The following is a 19337-nucleotide window of genomic DNA, read 5'->3' as shown; positions in this document are numbered from 1 at the left end:
GACGCTATGAGACAAATCAGAACTTCCATAAATGAATCCAAAGTAAAATGTATTTTCAGTTGTATTATCGAAATAATCCTGGGATATTTTGCAGGAGACCTCTGACCAGAATTTCCAAGTTTCAAACAGAATATCCAGATGGTAGTTAACACCACCAACACAAATTGAGAGTATGCTCTTTTAAAGCCGTTTGCTGTTTACAAACATATTATCAGAGAACCCTATGGATCTCTAGGGCACAGCACATGTTTGAAGGCTGTTCCACTGAGTGTCAAGTGCTACTCTGGTGTGTAGTTTTCTCACCTCCAGACTAAAGAAGTGAGCATCATCAGTCTTAGTCACTTTGATTATACTTACCGTATACTTTCTGAATTACTTAATTTTCTGAATCCATAGATCTTCCAGAAACCACTAATGGAATCTGAGCTGCTAACAGAAAAAGAAGTTGCTATGATTTTTGTGAATTGGAAGGAGCTGATTATGTGCAATATAAAACTACTGAAGTAAGTTTTTTTCCCCGTACTTGGCAATAACAAAATCATGGGCCTCTCCCCGACTTCTCCTTTTAGCTGCATGAAAATATTTGCCACTTATGCAAGTAGTAACCAAAAGGGCCATGTGTTTTCCCTTGTTGGAAAAAGCAAAATATTAACAACGTTTGCTGTGACTTGTTGTTGAGAAAAATCCAGCAGTTCTTTGCTGAGTAAGTATTTGCACTTGCTTTGCTCTTGCTGTGCACGCACTCCAGAAGGCAAGATCAGCCTCTCCTGAAGAGCGGTGCCCGCCAGGGCTGTCCAAGGTCCTTTTGTAGACTTTAACTTCCTTGGTCACAGCCCATACCCAGTTCCAGTCCTATTGTCCATGAACGCAAAACAAGGCACAGCAAACTCTGCTTCCCTCACGCTGAGTTAGGTGCCGTATTCTTTTAGTTATTGTCAGTTTATAGCACCTGAATGAGCTGTTCTGTGAGAAGTGGCCCCGATAAAGCCTGGTTTCCTATGGATTTGTGTCCAGTGTACCTTGCACCCTTCCTTCCAAAGTCTCCAACTACTGCAAGCCCAACTCTCTACCATGAAACTCCACACAGTGCAAATACCTGTATTTCTCTCTTCATTCTCTGTAGCCTCTGATGGATCCAATCTTTCCTACTCGCATCCTTCTCACCCACCCCTCCTGCTTCAGCAAGACACAGTAAATGCTGCGGCTGGTTTGGAAGCAAATTGCTCATCTGGCCATAGCCAGAGAAAAAGAGCAAGGATTGAATTAAACCTGCATCTTCATCAGCAAGAAGATTAATAAATAAAATAAAAAGTTCTTTTTCTCCTTACTGAGCTTCTAATTTTCATTGAACTTACGGGGATTTTTAGATCTCCTCTTTTGTGAAATGTGTTTGAAAGTGGCCCCCAAATTGATAAGTTATGACAGTGATAGGACAAAGGCAGACAGTTCGATGCTGATAAGCCTCTTTTCCTTAGGAAACCAGACTAAAAACTAGAAGTAGCTCCAGACTTAAAGTAGTGGTAAGGGTTTTATCCCTCATTCAAAAGCATATCTGTTACTCTCTTTCTAAACTAATAAAAAAGGAAATTACATTCCTTTTTATGTTGTGTCTAATCCAGGATTGCATTAAGTTAAAGCCTAATAACAGTTCGGTGGCCACAACAGGGAAAAATGTTGTTGGCTGAGGGCGCAATCTTGGTTATGGTATTCTTACAATATGCAATAAATCTTGAGGCTGACCTTTTTATTATTCAGGGGTCACTTTGTGTCAATAATGAATAAGAATCAAACCATTTACTTCATAAATGAGGAATCATTCCTTAGTGGTCTACTTATAAAACACACGTGACCTTTTCATGTTTAGGGCTTTGCGTGTGCGTAAGAAAATGTCTGGAGAGAAGATGCCGGTGAAAATGATTGGTGACATACTGACAGCTCAGCTGCCACACATGCAGCCTTACATTCGGTTCTGTAGCTGCCAGCTCAACGGGGCAGCGCTCATCCAGCAGAAGACAGATGAAGTCCCCGAGTTCAAGGAGTTTGTTAAAGTAAGGAAAGAAACAATCACCGTAAATTTTGTACACAGTAAATTTAGTGCATCATTTTGCCGCTTTACAAAACAGTCTCACATGGTGCTCTGTGTTGGGCTAGAATGAAGAATCTTCAGAGTCAAGCATTCATTGAAGGAGTACACGTTTTCACTGAAGGAACACATTTTTTCCAACAACTATAGAGCCATTAAATACTTTGTTTAATGATGGTTTTGCTGCAAAATGCTGGGACAGTAACAAATGATGAGTACTGGGTCAGTAAGAGGCCCTTCTCTTGCACAGGCAAGTCAGGTAAAAGTATGTTGTAGAAATATAAGAAATTCTACTGCACTGACATTGTTTGTGATCCAAGAACAGATTTAGCTGAGACATGGTGTTGGTTTGTTACCTTACCTTTTCCTTTCTTGGAGGAGCTCGTTTTGCAGGGTTTTAAACAAACTGACTAACACTGTTTTACCTCTCTAATGTTTCAGAGGTTAGCAATGGATCCTCGCTGTAAAGGAATGCCACTATCAAGTTTTCTACTAAAGCCTATGCAACGGGTAACAAGATACCCACTAATAATTAAAAATGTATGTTCTTTTGCAAAGATGTTGTTTTTGATGCTGCTTTGCTTATAGCTTAATTACAGGGTAGTTCTCGTATTTCGTCACTCTTTGTCACTGTTAGATATCTCATGTACTAGGGAATGTGGGGTATCCTTTTATATTTGATCACACTAGAGCAAATGCGATAACTCATTTGGCTTCAGCAGAATGACTTGATATTTCAATGAGAAACAGAGGTGAAACTTGCATACAAAGAACCAGAAGGCAGCAAATGCTGAATGAAGACTTTAAAATTCAGTTGACAGGAGTAACAGGTCAATCTTATGCACATCTTTGCCTTTTGCCACAACATCATTCCCTCCCCATAGTCTTGTAAATGACATTTGGTGTGCAAGCCTGAGTGCCAAATTTTTGCAAGTTACCTTCCCGCACAGCTTACGATGCTGGATGATTTACAACCCCTTCTCCTAACTTTCATTTGTTGCCTAATGCTTACCATCCTGAATAATGCTAGTGAACTTGGCCCAAGGCTTTCACAGGAAAAAAATATAAATTGGATGTTGGCATTTAAGAGATTCCTTAAACAGTCGTGGTTATATTTCTTTATGTGGCTGGAATTTGCATACTTATGTCAGAAGAGTGAGCGGTGTAGTGATGTAAAGGCTCTCCAGGAAGGCATTCATTTCAGGTGTTCACAGGCAGACTGTGAGTTTGTCTCCTATTTTTCATGTTTGTCAAGGAGGAAAAGAAATTTGAAACCTACTGTCCAGCTCTGGTGAAAATGAAGAAATAAAACAGAAGTGTAGAGCTGATAATATATACACATTTTAACTGCAGATAACAGAAAAGGCTAATGTATTTTATTTATCTGTAGATAATAGAAAACACCCCTGAAAACCACCCAGACCATAGTCACTTGAAACATGCTCTTGAGAAAGCAGAAGAATTATGTTCTCAAGTAAATGAAGGTGTGCGGGAGAAGGAAAATTCAGATAGACTGGAGTGGATCCAGGCTCATGTTCAATGTGAAGGCCTGTCGGAGGTAAAAAAAATGTCCTATCTAGAGTAATGCAAATGTGGGTGCACTTCTCCACCGGTTGGGAAGAAACCATAGTTCACTTACAGCACTGCATCAGGAGACGAACAGTGTAATTAATCAAATCATATAATCTTCAATCCTTTGTTTTCATCTTTCTTTGGCTCCCTTTCACCCCTGCACGTAATCCTTTTTGCTGCTTGTGTTATCGCTTTCTTTATGATAAATGCCGCTTTTGTTGCCTGCCTCTGGACTAGTGCCAGGTTCAGTGCTGCATTTTGCAACCGCAACTTTCCAGTTTCATAGCTCTTTATAATACAGTGGTTATTGTACTGCTGTATCTCATCCTGAACGTATGTCTGACCATCCTGGAGTCCTTTATCACAGAAAATATTTTTTGAGATAAAACCTTTTATGCATTTGGGAAATTCAAGAATATTGATCGAGTCTCTCTCAAGACTTTACGGAGAGAATCACTGCCTACCATTGCATGTTACTTTTTAAGGTAACATGCCACACTTCTCTACTGAAACTGTAAAGAAAATATTTTGTCGGTATGTCCTGCAAAAGGACGGAGGATGTTTTGGTGGCTTCCCTGTTACTGGTGAAGATACCAGGGGCAGACAGATCACAACTTGATTTTCAAAGTGCGCATTGAGTTTCAATTCTAGCAGATTTAGGAAAAAAAAAAAAAGAAGCACTGGTTGGTTTATAAACTGGAAACCATTGCATTTCATCTTATGAAGTCTGTTTCAAAAAGACAGGTATGACAATTTCGGAAGGGCCAAAGTCATGTTCAGCTGTCTTATAACTACTGCCTGAAGGAAGATGGCTGCTTTTATCTTCTGTATGTGATGTCTAGCCCTAGAACACCAAAAAATATTACCTGAAAGACCAACTGGTTACTTGCTGACATGGTCATGCCAGGAACAGCCTTGAATCTGTGGCACAGAGTGGTCCAGCCTTCCTCCAGTTTTCCGACTGAGATGTTTCTAATGTGTAAAAGGAGCCACTCCAGATCTAGCTGCCTGGGCAGCTAGGATGGCAAGAACCGTACCATCACGTAGTGAAAATAAACCAGAAAACTTTAGGAAAGGCCAATCCTCTGCTCCTCTGGTAGCAACCTCCAGATGAGTCTTAAATTCTGCCAGTTCCAGCCACTGGGCAGCAGCTGTCCTCTTACTCCAGGAATCATGGGTGCACAAAGTCAGGCTGTCTGGAATTCTTTTGGTATGTTTCAATGGGTGAAATTCAAACACAGTTCAGAAACCCAGGCCTTGTTTAGAAAGCTCAGCGTTTGGAGAGGCCATTCGCGTCGTTACTGCTGAGCCAGGACAAGTCATCATCAGCTCAGTTCCGCTCATAGAGATGCATGTGCGTGGCAGAGGAACTCCAAAGGAGGCACAAATGCTTTTGGCTTTTCTCTGACTGTCCAAGGCTGTGCCCGGTGCAACTGATGGGCCGATGGGCTGCCTTAAAGTTAATTTTCGTGTAGCCTTTCTATGACTTGCACTGCTTTTCATCATGCGCAAGGCAGAGGCATTGCTCTTCATCCCCGTGACACAGATTAAAAGCAATGTCAGGACTCAAAACTATATTTGATCTCTTTCAGGGGAACCTCGATTGTTTTACTTTATACAGTGCGTTGTTGTTCTTCTTCTACTTTTCGCAGCAACTCGTATTTAATTCTGTTACAAACTGCTTGGGACCACGCAAGTTTCTGCACAGTGGGAAACTTTATAAAGCCAAGAGTAACAAGGAACTGTATGGCTTTCTGTTCAACGATTTCCTCCTCCTGACTCAAATCATAAAACCTCTTGGCTCTTCTGGCACAGACAAGGTCTTCAGCCCCAAGTCTAATCTGCAATACAAAATGTACAAAACTGTAAGTACCACTCTTAAATGGTGACTAAGATGGCTATATGCTAACAGTGTGTATAGCAGGCAGCAGCTCACATACTGGATGTGCACGCAATAGGCTTTATATAGAACAGGTTTGAAAGCTTTGGTGTATGCTGGGGATTCCAGGGACTGATGGTGAGAAAGCTGGTTGTTTGCTTTAGCGAGATAAGAAAAGATCCTTTTGGAGTTTTGCCAAAACACAACTAAGGTCATGTTTATCAGAGAGTGATGAGAGTGTAGTGTTTGCTACTCTTTGTGGGAAAGGAAGGATTGCTATGCTTCATGAGGCTGCTTACTTACTTCAGACATGTTCTCAGACTCTGGACGCACCTATGTCTTTGATAATAAGAAAATACCAAAAATGACACATCTGAAGAAAGATGGGAGGCAGGCAAAAGGGGAAAGATACTGGAGGCACAAGATAAACCTGTTATAAATTGCTCTGTGTTAAATGCATCTGTTCAGATATTGTACAGTAGAACTCTAGCTTTGCCTAATGTTTTACAGCCGATTTTTCTAAATGAGGTACTAGTAAAATTACCCACAGACCCTTCTGGAGACGAGCCCATCTTCCATATCTCCCACATTGACAGAGTCTATACACTCCGGGCTGAAAGCATTAATGAAAGGTAAGTACCTGCACAGGCCATGTTCATACTGAATTTGAAAAGTCTAGTGCAAATGTATATGATGTACACACCCATAGCAGTCTCCAAGCAGTTTTTGTTACAAGACTGGAGAAATCTCTCTGCTGGAGAATATGGTGATACTCAATATATGAAAAAGAGGGAGAAATAATGTTTCCTGAATTCCAGTAAGGCCAACAGTGAAATGGCGAGGAGGGCTGCTATATAGGCCATATTTCACAGCATGTCATGTTAGCAGAAGGAAGCCAAAAGATGCAATCCTGTCTTCTTCTATTAACATCCATTTGTTTGTGCCAGTGCAAACATTTGTATGGCTGTATGTTGAATGAAGTTCAGGAAGAGGTCAGAACTTGAAGCAAAAACCTACCAAACAAAAGCCAGTTGGTTATAACCTAGTTCAGTTCAGACTGAAACACTCAAAAGAATGGCAACCTCAAAATCTCAGCTGGTGATTTTCATCTCTGGCAAGCTTAACTGTTGTCAAAAAGAGAAAGCTGAAAGTCTAGCAAAAAAGCCCCCATAGAATAGACATGGCATTATGCCTGTTTGCAAATCTATGGCCCCTAAACTTTCTGATGCATAAAAATGTATAAAACATCTTTGCTTCTTGCCTGCCTGACAGTCTTATTCATCATTATTTATACACATAGTTTTTCTTGCAGAAGATCATACTTTTATAGATCCCACTTGTCCTTTGGGGTACTGTCTGTGCCTGTATGCCACAGAAGGAGTGAACATTGTGGTTAGACCCTTGGAGATGAAAATTGGCACAGCCTTTTCAACTTAGGATCTGTTGCATAAATCAGACTGCAGCAATAATCATCTGTTCTGCATCAGAGCACTCACCGTGTTGGTCAGAACCATCTATAAACTCTGCACCACATTCGTCCTACCTAGGTCAAGGAACTTCAGTGGGATGGTTAGGCATGCTCCGCTGAACCATCAGGGGAAGGAACCAGATCTTCACATGCTGAACACCTTCCCTCCGTTCACTGCAGAGAAAACCCACAGGAGCAGCAACCCGCATTTGGGTGCTGCAGTCAAGGGCCTTTACTTATATGGGATAGAGCTGTTGACTTTCTTTTATGCCAGAACTGCTTACTAAATAAATGCAGCATTTTAGGTGACGTACCTTCAGGTTTTCATCATTCACTTGCTTTTAATTAAGAGCAACAGAAATAAAACATTAGTATCAATGAGTGATTAATTTACCCAGTTAATCCTAAAATATCTTTATGATCAAAGGCTTGGTATACTTCTGAAGCTGCCATTTACCACTTAGGGCTGAGCTAGAAGACAGAGTTTTTCTTAAGTGTTTTATTTTCCTGAACAGTTGTCTGTGCAGAATACAGGTGGGTGTTTGGACCCAAATCCAGGCCAGTGTAAGCAGCTGCAGTGCCCTCTAGAGCAGCAGCTCTTCATTTTGGGATCAGAAGTGGATCCACAACTTCTAGATTCTCTCGTTTTGCCTTGACTCAGGTCTCAGGCTCCCTCATATGTCACAGCAATTCTTCTAACCCTTTGAGGTCCCTCGGTACCCCTTCTTCTGTGCTTTTTTCCTGTCAATCTTTCCACTCAGTCTCTTAAGTATGACAGGATTTCCCAGAAGACCCCATAGGGAACCATGGTCATTCATCACCTGTGTACTCCCTGAGTTATTCTGCGTGTGTCCCAAGGCTCAGAAGGATTTTGGTATGAAACCTCAGGGAATAAGAAAAGTGGCCACCTCTGCAGCATGACTGTATCTACTAGCTACAAGAAGTTAGTTTATTACAATAAAGCGACAGGCTGTTATCTACTCCTTTTGGTTTCTCACCAGGTCCCTCCCACTCATGATTCTTTCGAGCTTTCTTTGTGCGGTGCGATCTGCTAGTCTGGGACAGTTAAATTATTCTACAGGTGCTGTGATTTCCAGTAAAGTCTATTCCAGGCAGACAGCTTCAGTGTAGCAGAGCCTGTGATGGGCCAGAGCCCTGGGCTGCAAGTGATTGGGAAGGAGGGACAGCTTTACTTTTGTCTGCTGTGGTCCAGGGAGGAAAAATGGAAATGGTATTTTGCAGCTTTTTTTCCTTTCCTTCTGAAGGACTGCCTGGGTTCAGAAGATCAAAGCTGCTTCGGAACTTTACATAGAGACCGAAAAGAAGAAGAGGGAAAAAGCCTACTTAGGTACAGCATGGGATGTGGGGGTCTCATCTTTTGTGGAAAAGTCCATGGGCAAGAAAAGACACTACTGACTTTTCTCTCTCCTCTTTGGTTTCACCACAGTTCGCTCACAAAGGGCAACAGGCATTGGGAGGTTGATGGTGAATATTGTTGAAGGCATTGAACTAAAACCTTGTAGGTCACATGGTAAGTGCCTTGGGTTTGTCATAATATGCTCTGTGAAAAAGACATTCCTATCTGTCAGACTAACTTCAGAGGAAATTCTGTCCAAAACCTGGTTTTGTTTAACGAGGACATTTTAGTGGACTTAAAATATATGAAAGTGATTTCATGCAGTTCGGTAGCACTCATGCAGTTGTCCTGCATGTAAGCATTTGTTTCAGACCAGCTTAGTTTCCACCACTTAGGCCATATCATAAAAGATCATAAGCCATGAAGTCCTGAAATAAAGAGTGGAAGGTGCACTCTGCCTTGCAGAATTGTGTCCCTGTTCATTATAATGGCAGTGAGGCCACAGTCTTTCCCCCATCCGTTGGCTTTAAGAGTTAAAAGGACATTTAAGAGGAAGATCACATACCTAAAAATGCAATTTACTCCTTTCTGTTTGTTTCCATTTTCCCAGGAAAGAGTAACCCATACTGTGAGGTGACAATGGGCTCCCAGTGCCACATTACCAAGACGATACAGGACACCCTCAACCCGAAGTGGAACTCCAACTGCCAGTTCTTCATCAAAGACCTCGAGCAGGACGTGCTCTGCATCACAGTGTTCGAGAGGGACCAGTTCTCCCCAGATGGTATGTAGGGGGCTGTCGCTCTTCCAAAGCTATTTTCAAATCTCCCGTTTTGTAGAGATGCATGCCTGCCGAGGTAAATTGTAGAATCAGGGAATGGTTGGGATTGGAAGGGGCCTTTAAAGATCATCCAGTTCCAACCCCAATATTGAACCCCTTTGCATACTGAGAACCTACTCTCCCTTGCTCCCCAGTGGAGTCATGCTAGTATCAGTGCAAAAAAAAAAAATCAAGCTGTCTCTGGGGTGTTTTGGGGTTTCCTTTCTTGCACAACTTGACAACAACTGAAGTGTGGTTTGCAATTCTGGGAAGTCTTTAAAAAAACTCTGGATGCTGTTTGCATATGGATAGATTAATCCAGGAGGAAGAGAAATGTCTTCATGTTCCTGTAATATGCAACAAAAGTGGCAAAAATGAACCCAAGATTCATAGCCCATTCTTATTTAATAACATGGGATAGATATATGGAGCATTGAAGAGTGTATTTTGGAGTCATAATCTCTCAGGAAGTATTTGGATAGGACTGTCATTCATCTGGCCAGCACCAGTTGACCCGTTGACCTTGTCACTAGTGTGTTGCACTTCTTGGCTCTATCATCTCCAAAGAGCTTCACGCTCAGTTTGAACTGTGCAGTGGCCTTTGGCCTTTTTTCTAACATCTCATAAAATAAATAAGCTACTTAAGCAAGGCAGCTGTAAATTACATTGTAGATTTTTCTGCTTATGAGACCAGTTGTTGTTAATGCCTCTGCTGTCTAATATGGTCCAGCTAAAATCCTCTTCTATGCAGACTGGCAGTCTTTGGCCTTCTTTGACTGCAAAAATATAGTTGGACTGAAGACTTGTTTTCTCCTTTTGTTGTGTGTAGATGGAAGCTTAGTTCCTTCTGCAAATTAACACTTTATTGCAACATAAAACAGTTGTGTCATTTCTGAGCATGCTGTCTTTTTGCGTTTCAGACTTTTTGGGCAGAACAGAGATCCGTGTGGCAGACATTAAGAAGGATCAGGGTTCAAAGGGACCAGTTACAAAGTGTCTCCTTCTGCATGAAGTCCCAACAGGAGAGATAGTCGTCCGACTAGACCTGCAATTGTTCGATGAGCCTTAGAAGGAAAGGGACCAATGTTTTATTTGTCTGAGTTCCCTGCAATAGGTGTCTGCAGAAGCTGTCACAAAATCCTTATTGGTGTGGTATGAAACTACTGCTTGCCCTTCACACGTAAGAGGGTTATCAAAGCAAACAGGAGCATCTTTGTGCCTTGATAATTCTCACTGAAAAATTAATCCCAGTTTAGTGAGGAAATGTCCCTCAATTTCTCTATGTGGAACTTGACGTTAGTTTCCTGGGTTTATAAAATAACCTAGTTGTTCATTGTGCTCCAGTCTGAAAGGCTGGCAAACCACATAGGTTGCTGTACTTGCTCCAGTTAGCCTACTCTTTAATTTACACGAAGAAGGCAATGTTGGTATGTTTTGGAGGCTTTCTGCAGGGTTTTCCCCCTCTAGGAATTCTGTGCCTATTGCTCAGCAAAGTGGTGTCTAAATGTAATGTGAATGGAAGGAGCAGTTACGCTGTAAGAAGATCTTTGAAGATCTTCATGGTGGTACTGAAAAGACTTAGAAAATAAATAGTCTATATCTATAAACAGAGAAGATTCTATTAACATACCACTTCATGACTCATGTTGCCCCTGAAAATAAATAATGTACAAGCCTTCTGCACAGAGATGAATTGCACTCCAGAAGAGTTCACCCACTCGGTACCTTTGGAAGCTGCTGTTTTCTATAGGACTGTAAACGCTCGGACAGTAAGTGAAGGATTAAACGTAGAGCCCTGCTGAATGTTGTGCTACTACCACATCGATACTACTTTACTACTGCTGCCTGATTGCATGACTACAGATGGGCGATCTGTCGCTTGCAGCGGGGAAGACAAAAAAAAAAAAAAATCACAGCTCTAGCTCAGGAAGCTCATTTCCACCCTGCAGAGTCTAGTTTGCAAAGCAATCAGTGGTGATCAGTTATTAAGTTGCACCATGCCTGCGTTTGCCATCGTGTTGCTGAATTCAGGGCAGCAGCGCAGTGCAGCTCGCAAAGGTGTTGGTGGCTCAGCCGGGGTGGTGGCACTTTCGGTGGCAGCAGTACAGGATGTGACCAGAAACGGAGCGCTCGTGATGGTGCAGAGTGGGTAACCCCAAAGGAAAAGCCTTGTCATCTGGGGGAATGCCAGGGCTTGTGTATCCATTTAACTCTACGAACACACACGTATAGGCCCACATCCAGCAAACTTTCCCTGTTTGGCAAAGCGCCCAGCTGTAAGCGTGCACTTATGTCTTGTCTCCCTTAAGCACAATGCGTAAGTGCTTTGCTGAGTCTGGACTCGAGCAAGAATAGACCCCTAAGAGTAAAATTCCTCTTTGTTCTGCTTGGATTCATTTTGTTCATGACCTGTCATGCATACACTGGTATTTTTGTAAGGACTTTATTTCCGAATGGAAGGTGTCAGCCTGTTTCATTAGCATGTGAACGTTCTTGTGGAGCCTGTTGTTAGGTTTTGGTGTTCCTTGCATGTCCATTCAGTACTGGTTTCCACCTTTCCTGTATAGGCGGTGTTCTCTAGCACTACAAGTCTTATTGATTTCCATTAGGAAATTAGGATATATTCATAACGGATAGGTAGATACAGTATGGTAATAAGTGTAAACTGTGCTGGGAAGTGTCTGTGTATTATAATTTCCTATGAGACCACTGTAATGTTTCAAGCAATGGGGAAAAAAATGTATGTTGGAGGGACAACAAAGTTTACATTTCATACTTTTCAGAATCGCTTTATTATTTATTTATTGAAGATAGTGTAGAATTTTGTATCAGAAATGACAGACATACTTATGTATTTTTTGAAACAAAACAGAGATACACACTTTAGTTAGAAACTTTCAACTGACCACATTTTAGAGGGAGTGTAACTTCCTAGGCATGTGTTTGTTTACCACTAACTGGCTGAAAACACAATTAAGAGAACTTTAAGTTTCTATTTTTCAATGTTGTTAAGAAAATGGTTTCAATTAAAATATGTAAATAGTACTAAACCCGTGCTTTCCTAATTCCATATCAATACATTTTATTAAATATAATGTATATGAAAATGCACATTGTTGTGGTAGGATAAAAAAAGTGATAAAATCTATTAATGGAGTAACATTAAATGTCATTGTCTAACCTTTTACCGCTGTCCTAATTTTACTCGGTAGCTGTAACTACGGTGAACGTTCATTTCAGCATTTAAAAAGTAGCGTCACTTTTTTAACGGTATCATTTCACCAGCATGAATTACAATAACAACTGAATAGGCAAACGGGACCAAAAAGACGGTGGGTGCAATGCAGAAGTCCTGGCCAGGTTTTTGAAGGGAGCCTCAAGGAGCTGCACATTCCTCCTGGTGTTGGAAACAGGGGACCCGTAGCCGCAGGGGCTCCTCTCACACTGCGGCCCTCATCAAGAGCATGTTCGACTGCACCAGTTGTGGAACTGTAGCAGAGCAGAGCATCTGCTCAACCACCATCACCTGTGGTTTCCCACTTACCCTCCATGCATAGCAAGGTTTAACTCCCGTTAACATCAATAGGAGTTACACAAACATGACGATGATGGCTGGGGTTCGGCTCATTAACAGCTAATGCATCTCTCATAATTGGTCTAATCCTAAAGGGGAAGCTTTTCCTAATCCCTGTGCATCGAGGACAGAATGTGTATATACCCTTAGAGCCACCCGACTGGGCATTGGGATGTCGCTGTTTTCTCACTTGCTCACCCTCGGTGCTCTGTAGCAGATTGGCACCGGTGGCTTCCCAGAAGGAGCTGCTTGTCACCAAGGTCAGGCAAAGCTGCTTAGAAACCCACTGCTTCCCTCCTGGTTTTCTGTCTTCAGGAATGCTGCAGTCTTGCACATCGCTTTGCATTAACTCTGCTGTCGTGCAGGCTGCGGGTTTCTGCTTTTTCACCCACCATAGCTGCATAGACCTCCCACTCATACAGGACTTCGTACTGTACAAGTTCAGGCCTTTTACTGAAAAAAGAGACTAGCTGGCTGCATTCCTACCAGTACTTTCACAGAGAAAACTGCAAGCTCTCGCAGACTTGTTTAAATGCCACCTGTGTTCTGAAGAGTTTGGGGAAGGGAGAGGCATGCAGCAACACCTAGGAAGTTAGGGATCTCTTCATGTATTTAGAAAGTCAGCTGGCATTACCATGATGTGAGAAGGTTGAGCCATCCTCTTACAAGGGTCACATGCTGGCTGTCAGGCCAAACTCTGCTAGTCTGTGCTACTGGTACTGAATACCTATATTTATGTAGACCCTAGTTTTCAGGCGCTGGTTATTGATCTCTGAGTATCTGCATAAAGTAGCACACCTTAGCTCACAGATTCTTTTCCAGCCCCATCAAGATGTGTGTAAGTTTTTTTTCCTATTGTTATGCGAAACAACCACAAGAACAAAATTGAAGCCCAGATGATAACACTTGATCATATTTTGGACTGAAAGAGCAGGTTCATGCAGATAAGCATCCCCACTAAAATGCAGAGGTTGTAAACCTGTGTGTTGTGGAGTTCTGGAACCGGCTGTCTGCATTTGCTTTGGTAAAATTCATCCTTGGAAGAGCAGCTGAGTACAAGGTCTCTCCATTACTCATCCTTAAAATGAGGCACTGGTGAGATTGAACTGGTGCATGGGCCACTGGGACTGGCCCTTAAGATGGGGTTGCATTTTCATCTTCTTGCAGGATCTACTATTTTGAAGAAAACATTTTGCTTAGAAGTAATTCTTCAGCATCAAGCTCCTTCGCTGGCAATGAAGCATTTCTAAAAATAATGCTGTGCATTTACTGTGCATTTGCTGTGCATTTACTTTTTAGTGCATTCACTGCTTTCATTGAAACAGTGGTCTTGCTTTGGATAAACTGGGACAAAAAAGCACCAAGAGAAGAAAGATCAAAATATGCAGCTGTGAGGAAACTTGCAATGGAAAAAGTTGCCCTGGTGGTTTGGTTTCCAAGCTGTAATTATGGGAATTGCATTTTTCCATTAGGTACATTAATTTTAACAAGGAGAATAGGGTTTCTCCCTCATGCTTCCTTGGGTTTATGTCTTGTAGTAGAACTGAGTTAATGAGTCAGAAACTGGAAGGGAACACCACTGCTTTTGGAAATTATTAAAATTACTTTTGCCAGATGCTGGTAGCTGGGAACAGGCAGAATGTCGATGTTGTTATGGCTGCAGACAGGAAAGGATACCAAAGGAGAGGAGTGGGGCAAGGTTTACAGTCAGAGCCACAGTCTCACAGCAGAACTTCTATCATTCAGGATCCAAAGCATCCATAAAATAACGACAGTGATTGATAACAAACCATGTGTTTGTCCTCACCCTGGTAGAGCCACACTGAATTTAATGCAGCTCTGTATTTATGCAGGAGTTTGCATGCACTTTTTTATAGAAGCGAAGCTTCTCGGTGTGTGTAACAGCCCTTACACTCCTCTTTCCAGGAGTTAGCTTCTGAGATATACCTCTGAGGTGCTCGGGCACTATGTTGTTTTAAGATGCTTTCGCAAGGACTCCATAGGCTTGTAAACATTGCTGTCAGGCTCTTCACTTCCCTGGTGCCAGCCAGGCAGCACTCACCACCACCCAGGAGGCAGATGGGTACATCCCCTTTCCGTACAGGCAATCAGCTGCACCAGCATCCACGTGCCAGTTTTCTGTCTCTCAAAAGACTTGTTTTCCCAGCCTATAGTTGTATGAGGGGTTTGCCAGCAATGCCATTATACCTCGGCAGGGTGGATATCTGCCCCTTCACCCGTATCCCCATTTAGGATTGCTCCATCATCGCTCCGATTGCAGTAACAATCAGCCCAGTCTTGCTGATCTGCCTCTGCCAGTGTTTTTCTCCCCATGGAAGGAGTTGGCCCTTCAGAGGTGCCTCTCGGGGAAATGACCTCAGCTCATTTTCCTCCGCGCTTGGTCAGATGTAGCTGGAATCACGTCATTATGTCCAGGGCAGGTTCAGCTCCCCTGGCACCGGAGGTCGCAGCCACGATGCCCTTGCCAGCAGTGCCGGGCTGTGAGCTCCCGCTGCCCACGCTGCAGCCTCTGGTTCATGGCCATTAGGGTTGAGGCTCATGTTTGAGATCACACAGGTCCCCTCGCGGCCGTGACTTTCCCCACCCGCCGAGCCCCTTGGCTTCCTTCAAGCCAAACACCGGCCGCGTTGCACGGACAAATGTTGCGGGTGACTGGAAAACGCATCTCACTGCCTTGCTCTGCTGTGGTCCCACTAGGTTTTTCTTCTGTGTATATCTTGTGCGTTAACTGGTGCTTCTGTTCTGTATTTAATTAAATCCTTTGGAAAGCATCACTCTTTCCTTCCCTTTGAACCCCAACTCCCAAAGCTCAGCTGTGTGAAATAGTGCTGTTTTAGGGACTCCTTTCCAGGTTTCTCCCTCACAACTCATCTGGCAGCTGCCACCTCTGCCTCAGCCCCTGGCACAACCAAGCACTTCAGCAGATCCTTAACTTTAATTTGTGCCCCAGTTCAGTGCAAAGGCATACATAAAGCCAACCGGGTGCCTATGTGCTTTGCTGGGGACGCAGGGAGAAATTCAAAAGGCTTTGATAATATAAGGCCTACATGACGAAGTTGGTTCAAGCTCTGTAAGGACTGGAAGACTGCAATAGAGCAGCAAACAAAAAGTCAAGATTAAGATGAAATACAGAAGTATCTTGTAGTCTTTGCAGCTGGGTCTCTTTTCTTCCTCATCTTTTGAAAGTGGTTTTAGCCACTAAGCTCACCAGAATTATATTTACAGGGCAAATCAGAATTCTCACACTTACAGATTGTAACACACTTGGAAACCCTGTAAGATTAAAAAAAGACCAGGCTGACCTTGGCCTCCATAATACCAAGTACCTTGCCAAGCGTAGTGCTGGTAGAAAACCAGTCTGTAAAACCCTGTGAGGTTGCACAAAGCTGGTGAGTTGACTTAGGCATCTTGAAAGACAGAGTATATTGCTGAGCTGACACTAAGCCAAATAACTGACAAATTACAGAACTTTTTTCTACATGCACTTAATTTTTCTATATTTTTCTCAACATGAGGTTTTATGAGGGAACTTTTTAAACGTTCATTTTACAATTTTTTTACCCTTTAAAAATAAGTAAATCACTTTTTGTTACATGTGAGTAGGGTTGGGGGAACATTGTGGATAATGCAGTTTTTGTAATATTATTAAATACATTTTCAAAACTAAGATGTGACAAATCCAGCCTTCTACTGCAACAGTGGTATCTAGTTTCATTCTGCTACTGTGATATTTCAGTTTATTCAAATCCAGCAGTCAGAACCCTTAAAACACAGAAAAGCTGGGAATTAGGTTGAATCACCTTAGCTTCGAAGGGTTTGCTCTGTATGTACATTCCGTATGTATTCTGGCATTTGTTTAGCCCTAATACTCTTGTCCTACATACATATCAATGTATCTGTAGTTAAATACGTGCATGTGTATATATATATGTGATTATTTGTATATACAATATACAAATGCAGTTACGTTATTGTTGTCAAATACTAGGTAAATCTAACAGGAAAGTGTTTATAGACACCCGGTTTTGTTTTTTCATTTAAATTTTAAAATAAGGACTGTCCTCAGAAAAGTATTTTTCTGTACATAGGAGGATATATTTAGGAACTAATGTAAAAGAACAAAGAACTGCAGTAACGGTATGTTAAACTAGCCTAGTTGCTTGATAAAGTTGTCAAAGGCTCTGCAGCAATGGTAGGTGAATTCCCTGTGCTGCTTGTCAAGCTGCAGGAGTGTCTCTAGCCCTGGATTTAGCGGTCGATTCTGGGATCTTAACGTATTCTGCAAGCAAAGGGAGCTGGTGGTTCCTCTGAGACCCCTGTCAGACCCGCAGGCAGCAGCTCCTGCCCGCTGCGGTGAGCACAGGTGAAATGGGAGGGCTGGCCTGCAGCAGAGGAGGGGAAAAACGGGAAGAAGTAGGGGCAGAGCTAAAAAGTAAGAGCTTGGTGAGCGGGAAGATCTCTGCTCCCCCCCAAAAAAATGAGGGTGGGTGACCGTCAGGTGATGGATTGGAAGGGAAATCCCTCCCAGCTGTGGTGGCTGCTCCATGGGAAGAGCCTCATTGGTGTGACCCATTCTTGCCAGGAGGAAGAGGGAAGGTTGGTTGCGGGACCGTAGCGCCGGTCCAGGCGCTTGACCAACCCACTGCCTCCACTCCCGGCTCTTCTCACCACATTTTTCAGGCTCTCCAAGGCTGCACCACCACACTCAGCCCACAATGGGCTACTTTTGGGGTGACCAGGCAGTGTCACCTGAAAGGTCACGCCAGTGTGGAGGGACCAGCACCGACCCCCCTGCACTGTGTGTATCCACTCCACCTAGGCAAGGCCCATCGCAAGCCCCACTGCAGGTACTTGCTCCCCCCATGGTGAGACAACCCCTACCCCAGGGGGAAAAGGCAAAGCTGCCCCTCGTGGGGCAGGTTTTCCTGGAAGACTTTGGGTTTGTTAACTGCTTGTGCAGAATTACCCTATTTCAGTCCTTGAGCTGCCAAATACAAATTCAGATTCCAGCAGCCTTTGCAGGCTGTGTAATGGGTACTTTCTACTTCATGTTGGTAAGTTGTTGGAAAAAAAAGACAGCTGTAGGATTTTTTTTTCTATTGGTAATACTTAGAATTGTGGAATCCTCTGCTGGTGGTGGTGTTACTTTGTAGTGCACTTTTCGGTGCCAAAAAAATTGTGTCAATTAGTTTCCTTCTTTTCTCCTTAAAAAAGGAAGTATTGTACTGTCTGTAGTATTTATGAGATCCTAAAAATTACAAAGGCATTATAAAATGTTATACGTATGTCTTAAGATCTGGCTGAATAGGAGAAAAAGATACTTCTATTTTTTTCAGAGAAAATGGAATGAATTTGTATTGTACATTTACATGACATCTAACTATTCTACAGTAAAATGTTCATACTGTGAAGTTTTGGGTTTTTTTTCTCACAGCATTTGTAATAGGTATAATGAATAATTATGGCTCAGACACCACTGTTTCTCATAAGACAATTTCAACTGTACTTGAATTGCCCTCAGTGTGTTGTTTCCTCAGCCATTCTTTGTTAAGTAATTTGATTTACATGCATGGTCCAATTAAACAAAAGTCCTTAAAATGTGTTCCCCTGTTTGAGGAATTGTGCCACTTCCCAGACTGCAGTCACCGAGGTGGAAACTGCCCATAAGGTTTTAGACTGTGCGATTTGTTTGACACAGACAAGACTGTGGTTGTGCAAGTGAAATTATGCAAGAATAAATTCATTTTTTAAAAAAAGCTTACCTGCGTACTGTTACATTCTTGAGAAGTCCTCAAGAAGAGTGATACAGTGTCAGACACATGCCGTAAGTCTTCAGATTAGTATTTTTGACATGAGGACTACATAGGTATAAGCAAAGTGATAGTCTCAGAAGCAGGGAGATAACTTCCCAGCATTTCATGCCTGACACATGCCACTTTTCATCTCTGCAACGTGTTGTATGCGTCTTCTTCAGATTTGAAAATCAAGAGTTGACCAAATGCGTAGTAAGACAGCAAAAATAAATTACAAAAAAACCAAAGCAAAGCAAACCAACCAACCAACACCAACCAACAAAACCCACCACCCCCCAAAAAACCCCAACCAAAGCCCCTTGCTTAACAGGCTGGGTGCCATTACTTTGTGCATGTTATAATGTCACACAGGCCCTGCTCTGTGGCCCGCAGCAACGTTTATGCAGCTTGTCAGCGACCGCCTGTGGCTCTGCTGCTTGAGAATATAAGCAGTCCAACACTCATCTCTCCCCTAATTTTTGTTAATAATCACCAACTTTGGCCAGCTGCCCTGAGGGCAATACCCTCAGTATCCTGTTAAGCAGTGGGCCCCTTTGCCTGGCTCAGCATCTGCTCACGTGTTTTTTTCACAGCTGGTTTGGGGCTAGGTTGGCACAAGGGGCCAGCACCAGTTCATGGACCAGAACTGCTGCAGCAGTGAGACAGGACACATCAGGAAGCTCACCAGATGCTTGGCGCTGCTTTGTCCACGTTAATCCAGGTGTGCAGGGGCCAGCGTCCCCACTGCACAGCGCTGAGCTCTGTAAAACC

General features: G+C 42.8%; 1 protein-coding gene across 5 annotated transcripts in view; it reads left to right on the top strand.

Annotated features, from left to right (window-relative positions):
- The window catches only part of ITSN1 (intersectin 1), a 144595-nt gene extending 126094 nt beyond the window's left edge, over positions 1-18501 (top strand). For 3 of the 5 annotated variants that reach the window (XM_065652341.1, XM_065652321.1, XM_065652329.1), the window contains 10 exons: positions 397-503; positions 1865-2048; positions 2525-2623; positions 3474-3641; positions 5308-5520; positions 6045-6166; positions 8268-8350; positions 8450-8533; positions 8970-9143; positions 10100-18501. In XM_065652341.1, coding sequence (XP_065508413.1) covers positions 397-503; positions 1865-2048; positions 2525-2623; positions 3474-3641; positions 5308-5520; positions 6045-6166; positions 8268-8350; positions 8450-8533; positions 8970-9143; positions 10100-10248 — 1383 coding nt within the window. In that variant the 3' untranslated portion in view covers positions 10249-18501. Of the gene's footprint in view, positions 1-396; positions 504-1123; positions 1267-1864; positions 2049-2524; positions 2624-3473; positions 3642-5307; positions 5521-6044; positions 6167-8267; positions 8351-8449; positions 8534-8969; positions 9144-10099 lie in introns of those variants that run through there. The other 2 variants (XM_065652334.1, XM_065652350.1) reach the window with 2 other exon arrangements.
- The last annotated feature ends 836 nt before the right edge of the window (positions 18502-19337 follow it).

Source organism: Caloenas nicobarica, chromosome 1 (assembly GCF_036013445.1).
Source record: "Caloenas nicobarica isolate bCalNic1 chromosome 1, bCalNic1.hap1, whole genome shotgun sequence".
NCBI classification, from domain to species: Eukaryota; Metazoa; Chordata; class Aves; order Columbiformes; family Columbidae; genus Caloenas; species Caloenas nicobarica.
This window is presented reverse-complemented; position numbering and strand designations above follow the sequence as displayed.